A 19,581-nucleotide genomic window follows, 5' to 3' on the forward strand; every position below is an offset into this window, starting at 1 on the left:
CCAGTTAAGATATCTTCACCAATAGTGTTAACATTTGCTCCAGTTCAGACCAGTTTGCTAACTTCAGAACCAGAGCATGAGAGAGAGAGAGAGAAAGCTGATATGCCTTGGTATCAAAAACAGCAGCATATTTTTATTGATAGAAATTAGTAGATAGCACCTCTCACAAAATTCTGCATTAAAAAAAAAACTCTAAACTTTGACTTAAATAAGCTTTCCTTTTCCCTCCTAATTCAGCCCTCTTTCCTAATGTATTTCTCTCTAGTATTTGAATTTCAATTAGTAAAGGATTTCCTAATTGATCCCCTCCTAACATAATAATTTAATTCCCTGTTGGGCCCCACCCCCTCAGCCGACTTCCCCTCCCTGTCCGCCTACCCCTCCTGGGCCAAAATGCGGGCTCCCGCTGCTTCCACCGTGTATCAATACTTCTTTGATTCCAGTTACTCCTAGTGACTTAGTCACAATTCTTCAACCTCCAGTGGTTCCAACAACACCTCCATGTCATTTGTTAAGGTCAGGGAAAGTGTAGAAGGAAGGAATATGCTCTCATATCACCTGTCACAGTTGGACACATGAAAGACCATATGGATGGCTGACGATGGTGGTAATTATAGGCAATAAGCCACGGCCCCGATGTGCTCCACTATCTCGTAGGGACCAAAAATACCGTGGTGAAAACTTATCATTCCGTCTTCGTGCCAGGGTTTTATGTCTGTAGGGATGAAGCTTTAAGTAAAACTTGCCTCCCACATCGAACTGAATGCCCTGCATGTGTGCATTTGTCTTCTTCTTCATAATTTGTTGAACTCTCAACAAATGCCCATTCAGCTCCCACAAGATCCTATCTCTGCCCTACAAGTATTGTTCTACCGAATCCACTGGTGTGCTGCCTTGCCTATAATATATCAAGTGAGACAGGTATAGTCTGCGCTGCTGATAGTCTGCGTTGCCGAATGATAGGAAGTGTTATATCAATACTCTACCCAAACTAACTATTTTGCCCACAACTTGGGTGTATCTGATATAAAGCACCGCAGACAAGTCTCCACATTACAATTGACTGCCTCTGTATGTCCGTCCATCTGAGGATGACAAGCAATGCTTCTTTTAAGGACGACCCCCTACATTTTAAACAATTCATCTCAAAACTGGCTTAGAAAGATATGGTCCCTATCTAATATAATTGATTCTGGGATTCCATGTAATATCACTACTTCCCTCATAAAAATCATTGCTACTAATATTGTTGTATAGGGCTGGCGAAGAGGGATGAAATGAGCATGCTTACTCAACCGGTCCACTACCACCAGTATCATCGTCTATCCCTCTGACTTTGGCAGCCCTTCGATGAAGTCCATGGTCACGTCCTCCCACACCTTTTCTGGTAGAGCTAACGGCTGGAAGAGCCCTCTTGGAGACATAGCTAAATACTTAAGCATCTAGCATATACCACAGCTGGCCGCCATCTTCTCAACATCCTTCTGCATTCCCTCTCAATACTGCTTGACAGATAGCTGGTGATATGTCTTTTAGGCCCACCGAATGCCCCCCAATGGTCGTCTCATCAAACTCCTGAAACAAGAAAGGAATGTAAGAAGAGGTTTTGGAAGCACAAAGCAACCATAATGAAGCAACTTCTATCCCACCACTTAATATCCTGGATGGATGTCCTTGTTTCTTGCCAGCTCCTCCCTAATATTCCTCAATCCTAAACCATGTTCGCTCTCTCTCCTCAGTGCTTTCTAGTCAAACACCAAGGGGCACAGACAATGTCATCATCTGTGGTTCCCCCATGCACCCAGATAAACCATATGCTGCTTTGTTCTCCACTCTGGATCAATACTGAATCTCAAAGTCATAATCCAATAACTTGGAAATCCACCTTTGATGTTCCTCAATAATCATTCTTTGTTCCAACAAATACTTCAAACTTCTTTGGTCAGTTCTCAAGATGAAATGTCTTCCTGGTAGATGCAGTCATCATTTCTGAATAGCCAACAAAATCGCCGTCAGCTCCTCATAGACTGATTTGAGCTGGCCCAGGTCGTCAACACCTGATTAAAATAGGCCACTGGCCTCTGATACTGCATGAATATTGCTCCCAACCCAAAACCTAAGACATTTGTCTCTGCTAAAAAATGCTGGCTAAAATCCGGAAGGGCTAAGACTGGCACACTGGTCATTGCCTTCTTCAACTCAAAAGCTTGGGTAACTGATTCCCCCCACTTGAAGTTGTCCTTCTTGAGTTGTTATGTCAATGGCCCTGCTATAGAACTATATCCTTTCACATATTTTTAATTGTAGCCTATGAATCCCAATAATCCTTTCAGCTCCTTTAGATTCTTGGGTATGAGCCATCAGAGCATGGCCTCAATCTTACTCTAATCAGCCGTCATTCCCCCCTGAGATATCGCATACCCTAAGTACTCCACTCTGAGCTGGGTGAAAGAACACTTCTTCTAATTGACAAATAAGGAGTGCACCCTTAAGGTGGACAGCACAACTCTCAGATACTCTAAGTGCTCCCCCACTGACCTGTTGTAAACCAATATATTATAAAAAAGGAAACCAACACAAACCTTCATAAGTAGGGTTAGAATATCTTATTCATCAGGGACTAGAAGGTGGCCGATGCGTTAGTGAGGCCAAACGGCATCACCAAAAACTCATAGTGTCCCTCATGCGTCTGAAAAGTTGTCATGTGGGTGTCTCCTGGTCGCATTCTGACCTGATGGTATCCAAATTTCAAGTCGATATTGGACAAAATATCACAAATCCATACAGCTCATCGATGACAGGTATGGGAAACTTATCTAGTATCGTTTCCTTATTTAGGACACGGTAGTCTATGCAGAACCTCCAGCTCCCATCCTTCTTCTTCACCAACAATACAGAACTAGAGAAAGGGGCTCACACTGGACTTGATAATTTTAGCTTCAAGCATCTCCCATATTAGTTTCTCAATCTCATCCTTTTAGATCTGTGGGTATCGATAGGGTCGTACACTAATGGGGAAAACTCCCTCCTTCAAAACAATAAGTGATCGTGCTTCTATGGGGATGTAATTCCTAGGGAAGCTGGAATACCTCCTTGAATTGCTGAAGCAAGGATGGACAATGTCTAAAATATCCTCTCCATTCTCTATCTCTCCTCCCTCCATAATATGGAGCTCCGCCAAGAATCCCCCTCCTTCCCCATGAAGGGCACAAACCATGATTTTCGAAGAAACCATTGCCTTGGATAAGCTAGGGTCCATAGGGAAATAGGCTACCCATAATTTCATAATCTCCCTCCCTTAATTACCACCCTTCTCCCCTCCACTTGAATTTTCATGACCAATTTGCCTTCCAATTCAGCTTGGTCTCCCCCAAGATTTGTAGCCATTTCATGCCCAAAATCAAATAAGTACTCCCAACTCTAATAGAAGGAAATCCTCCGTGATGTGAATCACTTGCAGCTCTACCACCAAACCTAACATATCCCTCTGCTCTTCTCCACCTTTCACGTACCCATCATCACTCCAAACCCTCCCATGTCCATGGTTTAAAATTGCGCAATATGAGGCTCTCCTTGAGGCTCGCCTTCAGGCCCGCCTTTGCGCAATTCCAGTAAAAAACGCCTCGAGTTTTTTTATGAGGCTTGCGCCTCAACTTGGTTGTGGCCCGCCTCGCCTCACTGGCATGAGGCTTACGTCTCACGCTATATATATTAAAACTTACATAAATCTTGAAGTAAATGCCCGACATTGGACTCTATAGGAGAGGAGGAAGGGGACAGAGCAGTTCATCATAATGATGATTCAAATGAAGAACCTCTTACTGATGACTGTGTTGATGACTTATGAGTTCTTATGTGATATATCATTGCTATTTTTTTTTTTTGGAAATTGGAATTATATGTTAATGAAAAGAATATCGGGATTTGGGAAAGATAGAATTTTGAGTTGAACTATATTTCATGTTGTCTTATTATTGGGATATTTTGATTTCAATTCATATCTTATACCTTTTTATGTTTTATATTATTCACTCATTAGTATATAAAAAATTTATCATTTTATGTTTACGCAATCTTTTGGTTTTGAGGCTTACGCCTCAAAACGCCTTGAGGCTTACGCCTCGCCTCACGAATGAAAAATGCCTCAATACCCGAATACGCAATTTTAAACATTGCCCATGTCTACTAGTTTCAGACTCAGTTTGTCTACCACATGATTCAAAGTAGCTCCACTATCAATCAGAATTGACACTGCCTCTCCTCATATATGCCCCCTTACTTTTATAGTGTGATTCGGGAATATCCTACTACATAATTTAATGAAACTTCCACCCCTCTGCTCTTCTCCACCTTTCACGTACGCATCATCACTCCAAACCCTCCCATGTTTACCAGTTTCAGCACCAGTTTGTCTACCACTTGGTTCGATATGAAATTATGGTTAGCCCCACAATCAATTAGGATCGCCACTACCTCTGCTCTTATATGTCCCCTTACTTTTATAATGTGACTCGGGGAAAATCCCACTATAAAGTTTAATGAAACTTCCACCACCTCCAAGCGCACGGACTCCTCCTTCACTGCCTCTTCCTCGTCCACCTCCTCCCCATCACACATAATGAGAACCTGCAATATGCTATTTTTACGCCTATGTCCTGGTGTAAATTTCTCCTCGCATCTAGAACATAGCCCTTAGTTCTCTTGTCTTACAGTTCATGATCAGTCAGTCTTTTAAAATCCCTTCCTGGTCAGGCTCCCGAATTGCCCTCCTCTGACGTCTCCCTTTTAACTAGTACAGTCTACACCCTAGGTGCCAGGAAAATGGTCGTCGTGCAATAAGAACCTCCTTCACTGACCACTTTACTATTCTTTTGTAGTGATTTCTTGTTCTCAATAATCTACGCTAACTCTATCGCCTCTCCCAAATCATGTGGTCTTGCCACCCGCACTGCTTTCCTCAACTCGAGTTTGAGACATTTTATGAAGTTGCTTTCCAAAATTATCTCTGATAACCTCCCTAACCGTCCTGACATAAGCTCAAATCTTTCCTCGTACTCTATCACCATGCCAACCTATGTCAAGGCAAAGAATTACTTGTACTAATCCCCATACTGCTAGGTTTAAAAGTGCTACAACAAGCATTTCTTGAACTCATCTCACGAACAAATTTGGTCCTGTTCTCTCTCCATTAGTACCATGTTAGTGCATTTCCTTTAAGACATAGAGCCGCGGTCATCGGTTTCTCATCTTCTGTCAACTCATTTACTGCAAAGTATATATACACCATATATAACCACCCATGTGCATCTTCCCCTTCAAATACAGGCATTTTTAGTTTCCTAATCTTATGATCCCCTCCACCCCAATATCCCCTTCATGTGCATCTTCCCCTTCAAATATAGGCATTTTTAGTTTCCTAATCTTCTGATCCCCTCCACCCCAATATCCCCCCCCTCCCCCACAATGCCTCCCATGATGCGAGTATTATGGTCTCTCCATGATTCCCTCTCGATCATTCTCTGTTTATAGTCCCTCATTCCCCCAAATTCAACCCACATGTTCTCTTCTTCTCATCCCTACTACATGTATATTCCCTACCCATCCCCCTTCTTAGTAGAGGCTCCAAGTGGGGTATTTCCTCCTACCCTCCTAAAATTTCCACCTCCTTGTCTTCCCTCGACAGGTCCTGATTTCTCCTTTCTTCCGACGGATCCGTTTTAGTATGAAGCTCCAACATCCGCTGCATCATCTCCTCCATATTCTCAAACCTTCCTTCTATTGCTAAAATGCGTTCATTCATTAATCTCACATCCATTCGTAGTTGCCCTACTTCCCCCTTCAACTTTTCTTCAAACACCTCAACTCTTCTTCCAGGCATCGGTACCTAGATCAAGGCTTCAACAGTAAAAAAAAATAGCAACTATGACGCAAATATGGCCTCCAAATAGCCAAAAAATCAATGGAGAGTGAAAATTCAGCAGAATTTGGCGAGGAAAAATGAAATTTCAGTCCAACAAATCGCTCCGATACCAATTTGATACTCCTTGTTATCAAAAACAGCAGCCAACTCAAAGAGATTCAATAAAAACGCAAATTTTTATTGATAGAAAATCAAATACGAATAAAGCAAGATACAATTGTCCTCTTTTGAGATGACATTCTCTCCCAAACCTTAGACGCCGCTAGGATCCCTCACAAAACAGTAGAAAGCACCTCCCACAAAATTCTGCATTATATATATATATATACTTAGAATTAAATAAGCTTTCATCTTCCCTCCTAATATATCCATCTTTCTTAATGTATTTCCCTCATCTATTTGAATTTCAATCAGGAAAGGATTTCCTCATTGATCATCTACTAACATAATAATTTAATTCCCTGCTGGGCCCCACCCCCTTAAGACGACTTCCCCCTGTTTGCCTACCCCTCCTGGGCCAAAAACTGTTGGACCAGTCGGTCCAGTGGTTCCCGGGCCCGCCTCCTGCTGCTTCCGCCATATCAAAAGCATAAAATAAGAGGAGCTACTTCTCTAATTAAAAATTGACTCGAAAGCTCTAGATGAGAGGTTAAGTTTTATATGCGTATCCATTTCAAGAACAAAGTGAGAAGAGCTAGGAGAAAAGGTTAGATAAGTCTCCTTCAATGTTACACATAGATTATAAGTTCAAATCTAAAAACATACTCCTCACTAATTAATGGTAAGGCTACCTAGATTAACCCCTCAACAGAACCACTAAATGGTTAACGTCACTTCATCCGTAAGCCTATTTGCAAACGAAAATTATCACTTATATTGTTACATTGCACTGGAAGAAATAATCAAGATTCTTATATCGATGCACAGATCAAACCAAGCTGGATGTTACCAAGGAAACTATTTGTAAATTAATCAATATAGACAAATCCGATGGAGAATTGGAAGCTCTGATCCAATCTAGTTAAATTCAAACCCTCGCCCAAACAAAAATAAAATTAAAAATAAAAAATTGAGATCCAAGATCTGCTCACCTTATTTCCTGCAACTCATTGTTTTAACTATGTTCAAAATAAATGTTTCTGGTTAGCATAGAGATATTAAGATTCTAAGTTACGATGGAAATGTCCCAAACCAACATCTCCCAATCCTTCCAATGTTGACAAGCTCCTCTCAGACACGATGATTGTTCTCCCAATTGAACTTTTCCTTGTTTGCCTTATTTAGCAAAGGACTGTATTTTGATCCCCACCTTCCCTCTTTTTACTACATGTCTACACTCTTTTCCAGCTCATTTATAATTGTAATATAGCAAGAGATCCACATACTTGACGAGATCCCAAATTTTAACCGAAGAGTAAATATCGTGTAATTTTTTTTTTTTTTTTTTCCTTCGGGCCAACGCATCGTCTCAATAGGGTAGAAATATATCATTAAGGACAATGCGCTACAAGTACCCGTACTCAGCCGATCTTTATCTCAATAAACTGCTAAGCTCCTTTATGTATTCTCTACAGAAATCTAAAGTTAGAAGTCAATGAATAACAGAGTTTTAAACCATTTTAGGACAATTTATTTCGTTTGAGAACTGCATAAACTACGTCAAATACACCTTATAACCGAATCCTTCAGTCAACTCTGCTTTCGTGTTTATACTTGTCGAACAATCATGCAACGATAAGATGTAGAAGAAAGAGAAATATCCATATAATGAAAATGTAATCAAAAAAAATTGTAAGCAGAACAAAACACTATTAGTTCAGCACCCAAAAATATTATTAGCAGACTAATCAAAACAAATTTCTATGTAAAGTTCAAGAAATAAACAAACTCTCAGAAGGGCCATCCTAAGATACATCAAATAATCAAAAGAACAAAGCATGAAACTGACGGTGTGGAACAAAAAGTAAGTTTTCAGCCCAGGCAGTAATGCATTTCAGTCTATAAATACAGTTACCAAAAAAGAAAGTGTGCACTCGCCAAAAAAATCATCTGGGGCGCCGATTTAACTTTGCGCCGTTACAAAGAAACGCCATGTCTCGTGCTTGAACCATACAACACCTAGACCTCAATGTGCTTCAGCTAAACTCAACAACATGTAGCCCATCAACAAATATCTATCACTTCCCCAAAACCAACACTAGCTAGCAAAAAACAGCCAATAGTAGAAAAAGCTGCGCTAAATTAGTGCAGGAAGCTCACCCGGTGGGAAGGGAATCAACATAGCTAAGGATCATCTTCAGATCACTTCCATTATCGGCTGCTAAACCTGCTCTCATATCCGATGCCATTGCGTCGGCGATGCGTTGGAGCAAGGGAAGCGGCGTGGCACACTTCATCTTTAGTTCCGTCAAGATCGGCACCGTCGTCACTCCGCCGGCCAGGGAGCACCGGAAAGATGGGATCGGCCGCCTCCCACAGCGCGTGCGGATGGAGAATGTTCCCACCGTAGCTGGAGCGGCAGACATCTCCGATCGCGGAGCTCGTTTTCGCTTTGCAGAATGGAAGTACCATTCACTTCTGGTTCGATCTATGGTATTAATGCTGAGCTTGCAAAATTAGATTGTTATAATAAGTGTTAATCAAGAATGTTCTACAGATTTATATAAATATTTTGTATTATGTTTAGATTTTTTTTTTTTTTTTTTTTTGGGCAAATTTTAAGGGGATTTACACATTTAGAATAATTGATATGCTCTTATTATTGCACAATTATTTATTAGACTATTTTTAATTATATTTAAATTTCTTTTAAATGTTCTAAAAATGTTTAATAAAAAAACTTAAAAATTTAGATCAATTTGTTATAGCTCACAATAATTTTGCTTATTATTTTCAAGGTCTTAGAAAGAAAATGAGTTTGTTATTAATAGTTCAGGATCTGATCATAATTGTTAGTTATTTCTCTTATTGATTTTTGTGCAATCGTTACTAGTTTATTATTCAGTTATATAACTTCTGTTTGTATCTATATTTTGTAGTGTAAATACATTTTAATGAAATCAAAGAAATTATGTGTATGAGTTTATGTTCAGTATTTGAATATTTTAGTTACTTTGTAATCTATTACTTATTTAAAATGAATTTTAAAAGAGAATCTGAAATATTGAAATCAAGATATTTCAAATTGATAATGCTCGTGATTATTTTAACCACATATCATCGTCTTCTTTGGAGAAAGAATATGGCATCCACTAATTCTCATATCCTAATGATTCTTCCCAATAAAATAGAGTGGTAGAAAGAAACAATTGTTATCTTATAGAAGTCACTAGGACTCTTCTCTTCCAAAATCAATTGCAAAAAAGATAAAAATAACTTAATATCAATTGCAAACAAAGGGGAAGAAAATGATGAATAAAAATAATTTTTTTTTTTATAAAAATATATAGTAGATGGAAGCCAAAAATATATAGTATGATGTGATACTCATAACCAAAGGATATACTCAATTATATGGAATTGACTATCAAGAAATTTCACAAAAATGAACACATTATACATTTTAATTTATCTTACAACCAATCGTGGATATTCTATGTGTTGATATGATTTAAAGAATTCTTTCACGCATAAGAATATCGAAGAAGAAGTCTATATAGATTCATCGACTATATTTGATAGTTCTTTCACAAAAATAATGTGTGCAAATTTAAAAAGGCTTTTTATGGCCTTAAATAATCTCTAAGAGCATACTTTGGCTAATTTACAAAATCTATAAATGAAATTGGATATAAGTAAAGCTAAGCAGACCATACATCTTCATAAAATGTTCCACTAATGATAAAATATTAAAATCTCAATTCTCATCATATAAATTGAGGATGTAATTGTTATAAATGATGATAGTGAAGAATGGAAAATATATAGAAAAAAGATTGTAGCATAATTTGGGATTAAAGAGTTGGAAAACTCAAATACCTCTTAGAATTAAAAGTTGCATAATTATAATAATGAATGTTCCTCTCTCTCAATAAAAATATGATGAAAATATATTGAAAGAAACACAAATAATTGATTGTAATTATTTTAGAGGGGATATGTTAGAATATTTTGGGTATTTTGGGCATTTTGCGCCCTCTCAAAAAAAATTTTTTCCCTAATTTTATGAATCCTAAGCGTCTTTGTCTATCCCCCACCAAAAAAAATTTTTTTTCCCACCTTGAAAAAAGAAGCTGGATTCGCCCCTGTTCTATCTCCAGATATCACATTTATAATGAGTTTTATCAATCAATTTATGCATAAACACAAAGAGTCTCACCTTCAATTTGCTTATAAAATTATCATATCTCTTAAAGCAAATCATTGTAAAGGAATCTTTTATAAAAGAAGGAAACTTTATAATTTGAAAGAGATATTGATACAAATTATGTATGATCACCAATGGATAGATGATCCACAACTAAATATTACATATTGTTTTAAGATCTAGCACTGAGTTTCAATGTAAAGTTATTGCCTAAGGAATCTGTGAGCTTGGTAGATATTGCATAAAAGATAAATTGAAAAATGGGTTGATATGAACTTCATATGTGTTGATAGGAAATTAATTTACAAACATTCTCGCCAAATGAATCTACAACCCCACATTAAAAAATATGGTACTTAGATTGCAATATATTGGCCTCCTCTTTCTAATCTAGCAACTAGCTAATGATGGTTGGGTGATTTCATTATAAAAATTTAAAAAAAAAAAACCTAGAAAATACTTGAAAGTTGTTTCTAATACTTTTCAAAAATAACTTGATTTATTTTAAAAAAGAAAAAAAAATTGTGTGTGTGTGTGTATATATATATATACCACATAAATTTTATGGTATTTATATATTTGACACTTCAATTTTTATATATAATTAGCACCAAATTTTTTAAATAAGATGAAAAATATTACTAATATTGACTCTTCTAGAGTACAATGTATTTTTTTACGCATATGTTTTGATCTAATTGAGACACTAAAATATTAGATATATAAATATATAAAAATCATGTGGTATGCATGTAAATCCCTCAAAAAACTAAAAATAACAAAAAAGCATAAATTAACCGATCATATTTTTTACAAATAAAAATAAAAATTGATTCCAAATAGTCCCTCAGCTAATATATTGAATAATTAATTCATGTCATAACTGAGCTTCTTTTATTATTATTATTTAGTTATTTTTTTATCTTATTGTGAGGTTCTTAACTTCTCATTGATGTTCAACTGATATGCAGTTAGTGTAGGCCCATATTCCGATAAAGGCCAATGATTAAAGACCAATTGGAATATATAAAAAGAATATGGTTAGGCCCCCTCTTGTAACTATGTAATTCCTTTCCGATATGATTGCAAACATATTAGGAAGATGATAGAGGAAGATCTAATCAATATCTTTTTACCTTTAAACTCTATGAAACTTCTTGTTATGTCTAGCGCCAGAGGAAGAAATTCTGCAACATTTGTACATCCAACGATCTCTATTAAAGCTTTTTCACACAGCTCAATCAAATTTCGAAATGTTTCTCAACATTTTTTTTTCACTTTTTTGTGAAATTAGATCCAGGCCAAATCAAAAAGAAACGAACAAGCTGCCCTGTTCCCGATTCAATTCATACAGAACTAGAAGACACAAGGAAGAATCTTGGAAAGGCATAGAAAGAAAGATCAAAAATGGCAAGCTTCCTCAGCTCTCTAACTCAAGCGACTGAAATATAGAGAAAGAGACAAGCCAGTCGTAGACAATAGATCCAAAATATCAAGTTTGTAGAAAATGCGACTGAAATTAATATCGAGAAGCCAATCTACAACAAAGATACAATATTTCACAGGAAAAAATCTGTAAATTTTGCCAGTAAGCCAGTCGAGTGCTAGGAACTTCTCCATAGGCAGAGAAAGCTCGCTAATGAAAGAACAAGCAAAAGAAGAAGAGCTATCAAGTTGAAGAATCATTTCAAGCTCAAGCCACAGGAAGAGAAGCATAAATGTTTGATTTTGGCAATTGTAACATAGATATCATACAGAAATTACAGGAATTTAACTTCATTTCTGCTTTACAAATGCCACCTAGAGTTGTAGAAATTTGTATTCTTTTCTTGGTAGTTGTAGTTTACATATTGCATTGAACTTAGTTTACATAATGATTAAAGATGACTAAGGTTTCATTTGGGACGACTTTCTTACTGCTTCTTAAAGCAGCTTTCTAATATAAAAATTTTAATTTTTAAACTAAAAAATTGTTTTAAGAAGCAATAAAAAACACGTCCCAAATGAAGCCCAAGTTGGGCTTCTGCTTTCTAGTTGAGGTTAAACATTATACAGGAGATTCTAACAACTTCATCTTCCATCTTGGCATGATTTATTCAAGAACTCAATGCAGTCTGCAATGGCCTCATCATAATGAGAATTCCTGGGAGAAATATTCAAAGTACTTGATCTTTCTGGAACATCAGAGCGATCTTCGACAAACTGATGAGTAACTGGTGGCTTTATAGTTGGAAGAGAAGACACGAGAGCATCTCTGAATCTTCTGAAGAGCTTGGCCGACCAAAGAAATAGCTTTGATGCTGTTTTCACCTTAGCTCGTCTTCCTTCATGGCTTACTTTAGCTGGGAAGCTTTGTCCTCTTAGCTTCGACATCATAGCTAAACTGTCACATATGTTAGCAGTTTTTGATGTTGATCGATGTGTTATGGCTGTCAATAAGATTTGACATTTATAATGAAAATTTCTTTCAGGTAAAGAAAGTTGGGCTAAAGGTCATGTGCTCATATCATTTGTGAAGGACTAAATGCTCATTAGCTCCACATAGTGCATTGCTTTCATCATGACTACTTGAATTTCTTTAACTAGCGATCATTAGCCTTTCAGAGTAATGACGATTGACAAACTTATCATGATTATGAGGGCTCCTACTGTTAAGGCTGCCCAATGGTCTGATAAAATATATTTAAAATGCATTCTAACTAAATAGTTCAAGGTTTATCATTGGCTTGGGTAACCCTGATTAATGAAAAGCTTTTGAGAGTACCCCATTATGGTTAATTTAGGTCCGTTTATAATCTAAAGCTTCTTCACTCTTAAAAATCAACTATATTATGGCCTATGGGTTGGTAGAATTAACCCAAAGTGATGATATCAACATTGGGATTGCACTTAGGCTTCGTTTGGGACGGCTTTTTTATTGCTTCTTAAAACAGAATTTTAGTACAAAAAGAAATAAAAAAGCCGACCAAATGAAGCCTTAGCAAGCAGCAAGAAACCTATTATATACTGTTCACATAAGATCTATTTGATACTATTTTTTTATTACTTTGTTTTTCATAAAACAACCATTATTTCATTTAGCTATTGCTTTTCAACTGCTTTTGAGAAAATTTTTCATTGGAAAGTTGTTTTTTATAATAATATTATCTAAGTTTCTTTTCCACATCAATTTTATAATCAACTTTATAAAACATTACTTTATCCCAAACAAACACTTACTTTATACCAACAAGCTGAACTTTCTATTATTAACTTAGGCTTCACTTGGGGCGGCTTTCTTGCTACTTCTTAAAACAACTTTTTAGCACAACAATTTTAATTTGTATGCTAAAAAGTCATTTTAAGTAGTAAGATAGTCATCCCAAATGAGGGCTTAGGGATTGTTTTGGACGGCTTTCTTACTGCTTCTTAAAGCAGCTTTCTAGTACAAAAGTTAAAATTTTCGTATTAGAAAGCTGCTTTAAGAAGCAGTAATAAAGCCATCCCAAATGAAGCCTTATTGTGCTCACTTTCTTCTAGTTTTGTTTACATGAAAAGTAGCCCCGCACCGCACTTATTACATGGTGATCATCCAGGTTCAAGGAATGCCGGTGTTGGGCTTGAGTTGCTTTTACTTTATTTATTTGTTATGGAAGATGAAGGTGCAGGTGATCTTTGTTATTCTTTTTTTTTTTTGTAATAATTGTTAATGTATGTCATCAGTGCTTATGTGTGCAATCATTAGCATTACATCTTAGGATCCATCTTAGAATTTCTCTTGTGATGTAAATACCAGGTGGGCCTTATAGTAAGTATCCTGTGATTTATTAATTAACACTAATTATCATTTAATTTGAAAATATCTTATTATTTTTAATCTATATTGCTTTTTACAAATTTATTATCACAACATAACTTAACGGAAAAAACAGTATCATTAGATTATGAACTGTGTGATAAGTCACCATTAAATTCATTACATTAAGCAGGGATCATGACACAATTATGTGAATAAAAATTTTTCAAGATAAACTTTAGTAACATCAAGCTTGGTTTACAATAAATTTAAAGTTAAAATAAATATTTCAATGATACAAATCTAATGCGTCAAAACTATCTCAATCTGGACAAATTATTACGTCGGGAAACTGGACGTAGAGCTACGCCTGGACTTCAATAAAAATATAGCGCATGAACTAGCATTTTACTAAATATTATTGCGTATTGATGTGTGTTAACTTTGCATTGATGTGTGTTAGTTACTTAGTTGTGTATTGATATGTATTAATTATGTATTGTTGTGTATTAGCTAGTACACAACTAATACACATATATACATAGTAATACCTTGTAAATATATTAGTGCACGCTTCATATTTTTATTGGTGTTCGGAAGTAGCTCTATATCTTGTAATAGTTAAAGTTAAAATAAATATTTCAATGATACAAATCTAATGCGTCAAAACTATCTCAATCTGGACAAATTATTACGTCGGGAAACTGGACGTAGAGCTACGCCTGGACTTCAATAAAAATATAGCGCATAAACTAGCATTTTACTAAATATTATTGCGTATTGATGTGTGTTAACTTTGCATTGATGTGTGTTAGTTACTTAGTTGTGTATTGATATGTATTAACCATGTATTGTTGTGTATTAGCTACTACACAACCAATACATATTAATACATAGTTAATACACATATGTACATAGTAATACCTTGTAAATATATTAGTGCACGCTTCATATTTTTATTGGTGTTTGGAAGTAGCTCTATATCTTGTAATAGTCCGTATTTTGATTCAAATAAATAAATTTTTTTAGAGTAATTATAAGTCCAAATCACAAAACGTCTCTGTCATAACATATATGTTGTAGTGTTTTAATTACATAAATTTTTTCATAATTTTTTGGCACTAGTGAAAATCTTTAAGAAATTGACACATGTCGGTACAAGTGAGGTTTTGAGATCGTTAGATATCCGTTTTACAAACTAATTTCACCGATATTTTTTAAATAAAATAATTTATTTTATATTTTTTGAAGCTCCAAAAGAATTTATATGAATTTATATTTAAAATTAATTAAATAATATAATTAAATTTATATTATATTATTAATTTTTAATAAAATATCTTAAAGCACTAAGGCCTTTAAAATCCCATTTTTCTTCTTAGTTCTTCACCTAACAGAGACCGGCAAAGAAAATATAGAGAAAATTAAGAAAAAAAGTGAGGAGCTATGTTGCACCAATACGGATACGGCGATACGGATACTACACGATACAGATACGGGACACGCCAATTCTTAAAAATATAGGATACGGATACGGCGTGGATACGTCATTATAATATATAAATAATACATAAAAATTAAGAAAGTAATCAAAGTGTAATATTTGAAATGACAAAAAAATTGAAATAAAAGTAAGTATTAAATATTTAAATGTCTAGTACATCAACAAAAACAAGAAGATAAATTGTCCAGCACATGAAATTTCAACTATTCAATAGAAGGAATGATAGGATTAGCTTCTTCAGTGGTTTGTCTTTGAGTTTCTATATCATCTTCAATAAATATCATAGCTTCTAATTCAGGCTCGTCAAGTGAAAGATTAGCAATTTCTAATATTCCCATATATATCCTCAAGAGATTCAAATCCATCTCTAGCAACATCCCACATCATGTTGTCTCCTTCCATATAAGTTGGAGTTTTCCTTGAGAGAAGCCGAAGGTTTGTATGCACGTAAACTAAATCTTCAGCCCATTGTGGAGTAATTTTATTTCTCTTAATTGATTGGATGAAAGAGTATGTGCTCCAATTTCTTTTACAACAGGATGAGGATGAAACTTGGCCAAGCAATTTTATGGCAATTATTTGAAGTAGAGGTGTTGAACAATTTTCGTAAGTCGGTCATGTTAAAAAATTTACTCGTCTCACTGTAAGGAGCATTTATCCTATTTCTTTATTTCAATGATTTTATGTTTTTGATATTTTTCATATCAAAATTGTATTTTCGATACTGAAAAGCGAGAATAATTTGTATTAGTAAAACTTGTTATATGTTATAGAAATTAGGATAATGAATATTTTGAATATTTATTTGGGATTTTTTAACATGTGATTTTGAAAATACAATGATTTTTTTACTTACTCAGAAAAACTAAAGCTTCAGAATATTATTTTATGCAATATTTGGTAATTTTGTTAAATTTTAAAAACCCAAATTTTTTCTCAGTCTGATTTTTTTTGTCTACCGTTAGGACATTTTGACACTTTCTGAATTAAGCTCAGTTATGCTTTATTTGCTATAATGTTTGCGAAATGAATATGAATATGTGATTAGAAATGTTGTTATAGCAATGTGATAATAATGTGTGTGTAATATATATTTATAAAGACTGGTTGAATCGTTGGTTGAAGACTGTTTAACCTATTCATGATGATGGGCCAATAAACTTTTATTTAAATAATGTGATTTGGTGTTATTATCTACTAATTCACGTGATACACTGATTGAGAGTTATAAGAAAATGATTATTGAGCCGATGGTTAAAGAGTGACAACTCTGTTTATTGAGCTAACGATTTATTAATACTGATACGATACTGAAAAATATTGTAATAGCTATGACTTCTTACTTATTTAGTTTGACTACTAAAAATGAATATTATTGATGCATTATTCATATTACTATATAAATTTATTATTGATACTATTTTTAATTTATTTATTAAAAAAATATGATATATTCATTGGGCATGTGATATACATGATATATTGAGCATGTGATTACGATATTGAATTAATATTGATATAGAATAATTTGATAGCATGTGTACAATCATATATATATTTTTTATTTTTTTTATATATTGCACTAATATATATGTGTACAATCATATATGATTATACTACATTGATTTAATTTCAATAATCTTTATTGATGATGTGATTCTATCGTTTTATATGATTTCTCTACTGATTGTAGTATTGATATGATAATTGTTTTAGTGATTTGACACTCGTATTGATTTACTGTCTTTCATATCGTATAATTTAACTATTTTTTGCATTGATTCAGTTATCATATGAATGTAGTTGCTATGATTTGACTGCATGTTGACATGCGTACTACTCCTTTGTTGTGCTTTGAATTCAATTGTAGATTTTGATGAGCTACTAAATTTTTTAGCTCATTATTTGTTGTTAAATGATTCCATGTCATGACAGAGGATCAAGGGTGTGAGATTGACCTGAATTCCTCATGTTATTTTTCTTTTTAATTTAGTTATTCTTTTATAATCATGACAGAATAGTTGTGGTACGATTGTATAGATTCAGAGTTGTGTATATGATTTTTGGTAAATGAATATATATGTGTGTGCATTGAATTCTAGAATTATTTTATTTGTTTATTTATAATAAATGGAATTAGATAGTTTTAGTTGTTGTTCATTAAAATATAAAAGAATCATTCTTTTAATTTAGATTATGGGGCATCACACGTCTGATGTCTGCATGTAATAATCTCTCCTCAATCTAAGTCTAAATTGACCTAAATATTCAAAAGTATAGTTTGAAACTTCACGACATTATTTGAAAGGCAAATGAACTCAAAATCTTGCAAGCAGAGAAATTTTTGTACTAAAAATTTATTTTAAAAAATATTAAAAAAAACTGCCCTAAACGAAGCCTACAAATCACCTAATATTATATATCCATTGAAATAGAAACAATAAGCTAGCATATCGTTCCTTTCATATTAAGGAGCACACGTTCCCCATGCTACATTAGTTAAAGTTCTCATAAAATTGAACAATTATTACGTCCTCCGACCGGACGTAGAGGAACATCCGGTCGGAGGCAAATTCCCGCCAAATACTGAGATGTACAGAGCAAATACCGAGCAATGTCAAACAATAACGAAGAATACCATCATTTGAATATCCAATACCGAGTTATTTCGGGCTTTACCGAGCAAATACCGAGTTATACAAAAGTTGTACCGAGTTTTTTTTAGAAAAACTCGGTACAACTCGGTATTTCTCGGTACAGCTCGGTATAACTCGGTATTGGTCTTCAGAGAATGGTATTCTTCATTATTATCAAATAATACCTAGTTGTACCGAGCAAATACCTAGTTTTTGGACGGAAAATTGCCTCCGACCGGACGTTCCTCTACGTCCTTGCACCGAACCTAATAAAAGTTCCATAAAATTACTCATTTTCTTCATTAACTAAATTCTTTTTTCCCTAAAAATATTAAAAAAAAATTAAGAGTTTTTTTTGTTAAATAATTGAAGTAAATTATCAATCCAATGAAGTATGAGATGAACAACTGTTGTGTAAGATCAAATCGAATGTGAATGTTGAGGTTGCAAAATGATTGAAATCAAGATATATATATACAAGGTCACATGAAATATCACATGCATGAAATGAACTTGGGCTCGTAGTCATCTCACAAAGCTAACTGTTCAAATCAGGACAAGTTAATACAAAGGCTATAACTGAGGATCAACTTCAAATGGAGCAATTATTACGTCCGGTAAAATCCGAACGTATCTGAATGTATACCGAACAATATTGTACCGAGTTTCAGGTGACATGGCGCGTGCTTATTGGTCTATGAACGCGTTTGGTGACCGGACGTAATAATTGCTCCTTCAAATGACCTTATAAGCTTTTTTTTTTTTTTTAATTTCTCACCTTAACAAGTAAATAAATATAAAAGAGAGTGACAAATACTATTTTTTTTATATTTAGTGTAAACTAATTTAGTTGGTAAAATCCTCTAAAGCCTTTGTCAAAGTCCTCTAACGGAAAGTTTTCACCTAAAAATATCCAATTTGTGCTAGAAATCAAAACTTATGATGGATTACCAATATACAAGCATCTTTGCTAAATACCCCATAAGAACAACTACGGATGAAATATAATCCTGCAAAAATATAAAAGGAAATACCAATAAAGTGTGAACCATTGTAAAATTCTTTTTTCGACAAGTTGCCGTGGACAAGGGTCACTAGCATTACCTACGACATTGTCCATCATTTTTATTCAGCTACACCAACACTCATTGTAGTATGAATTATACCCCACAATCTCCATAGCATTGACACACTCTATTGCTTATAAAGCTGATATATATCGTTGATGTGAACTATTCCTCTCGACATCAACACCAAGTTTTATACTATACTTATTAGTCTCTAATCTCTCATCCACAAAAACAAATCATCAAATAAACAATAAATAATTTTTTTAAAGATAACTCAAATTGTTAGTTTTGTATGGAATCTGATTGTATTGATCATTTGGGTTGTACTATTGCCTCAAACTGCAATTCAATCTGTTGAGCTCACTAGGGG

At 34.5% G+C, this 19,581-nt stretch overlaps 1 protein-coding gene across 6 annotated transcripts in view; it reads right to left on the minus strand.

The window, feature by feature from the left end:
- Positions 1-8,534, minus strand: part of LOC110114236 (hexokinase-2, chloroplastic) — a 31,670-nt gene extending 23,136 nt beyond the window's left edge. For all 6 annotated transcript variants that reach the window (XM_028694480.1, XM_028694482.1, XM_028694484.1 and 3 more), the window contains exon 1: positions 8,180-8,534. In XM_028694480.1, coding sequence (XP_028550313.1) covers positions 8,180-8,445 — 266 coding nt within the window. In that variant the 5' untranslated portion in view covers positions 8,446-8,534. The remainder of the gene's footprint in view (positions 1-8,179) is intronic.
- Between the last annotated feature and the right edge of the window lie 11,047 nt (positions 8,535-19,581).

Source organism: Dendrobium catenatum, unplaced genomic scaffold (assembly GCF_001605985.2).
Source record: "Dendrobium catenatum unplaced genomic scaffold, ASM160598v2 fragScaff_scaffold_490, whole genome shotgun sequence".
NCBI lineage: Eukaryota > Viridiplantae > Streptophyta > Magnoliopsida > Asparagales > Orchidaceae > Dendrobium > Dendrobium catenatum.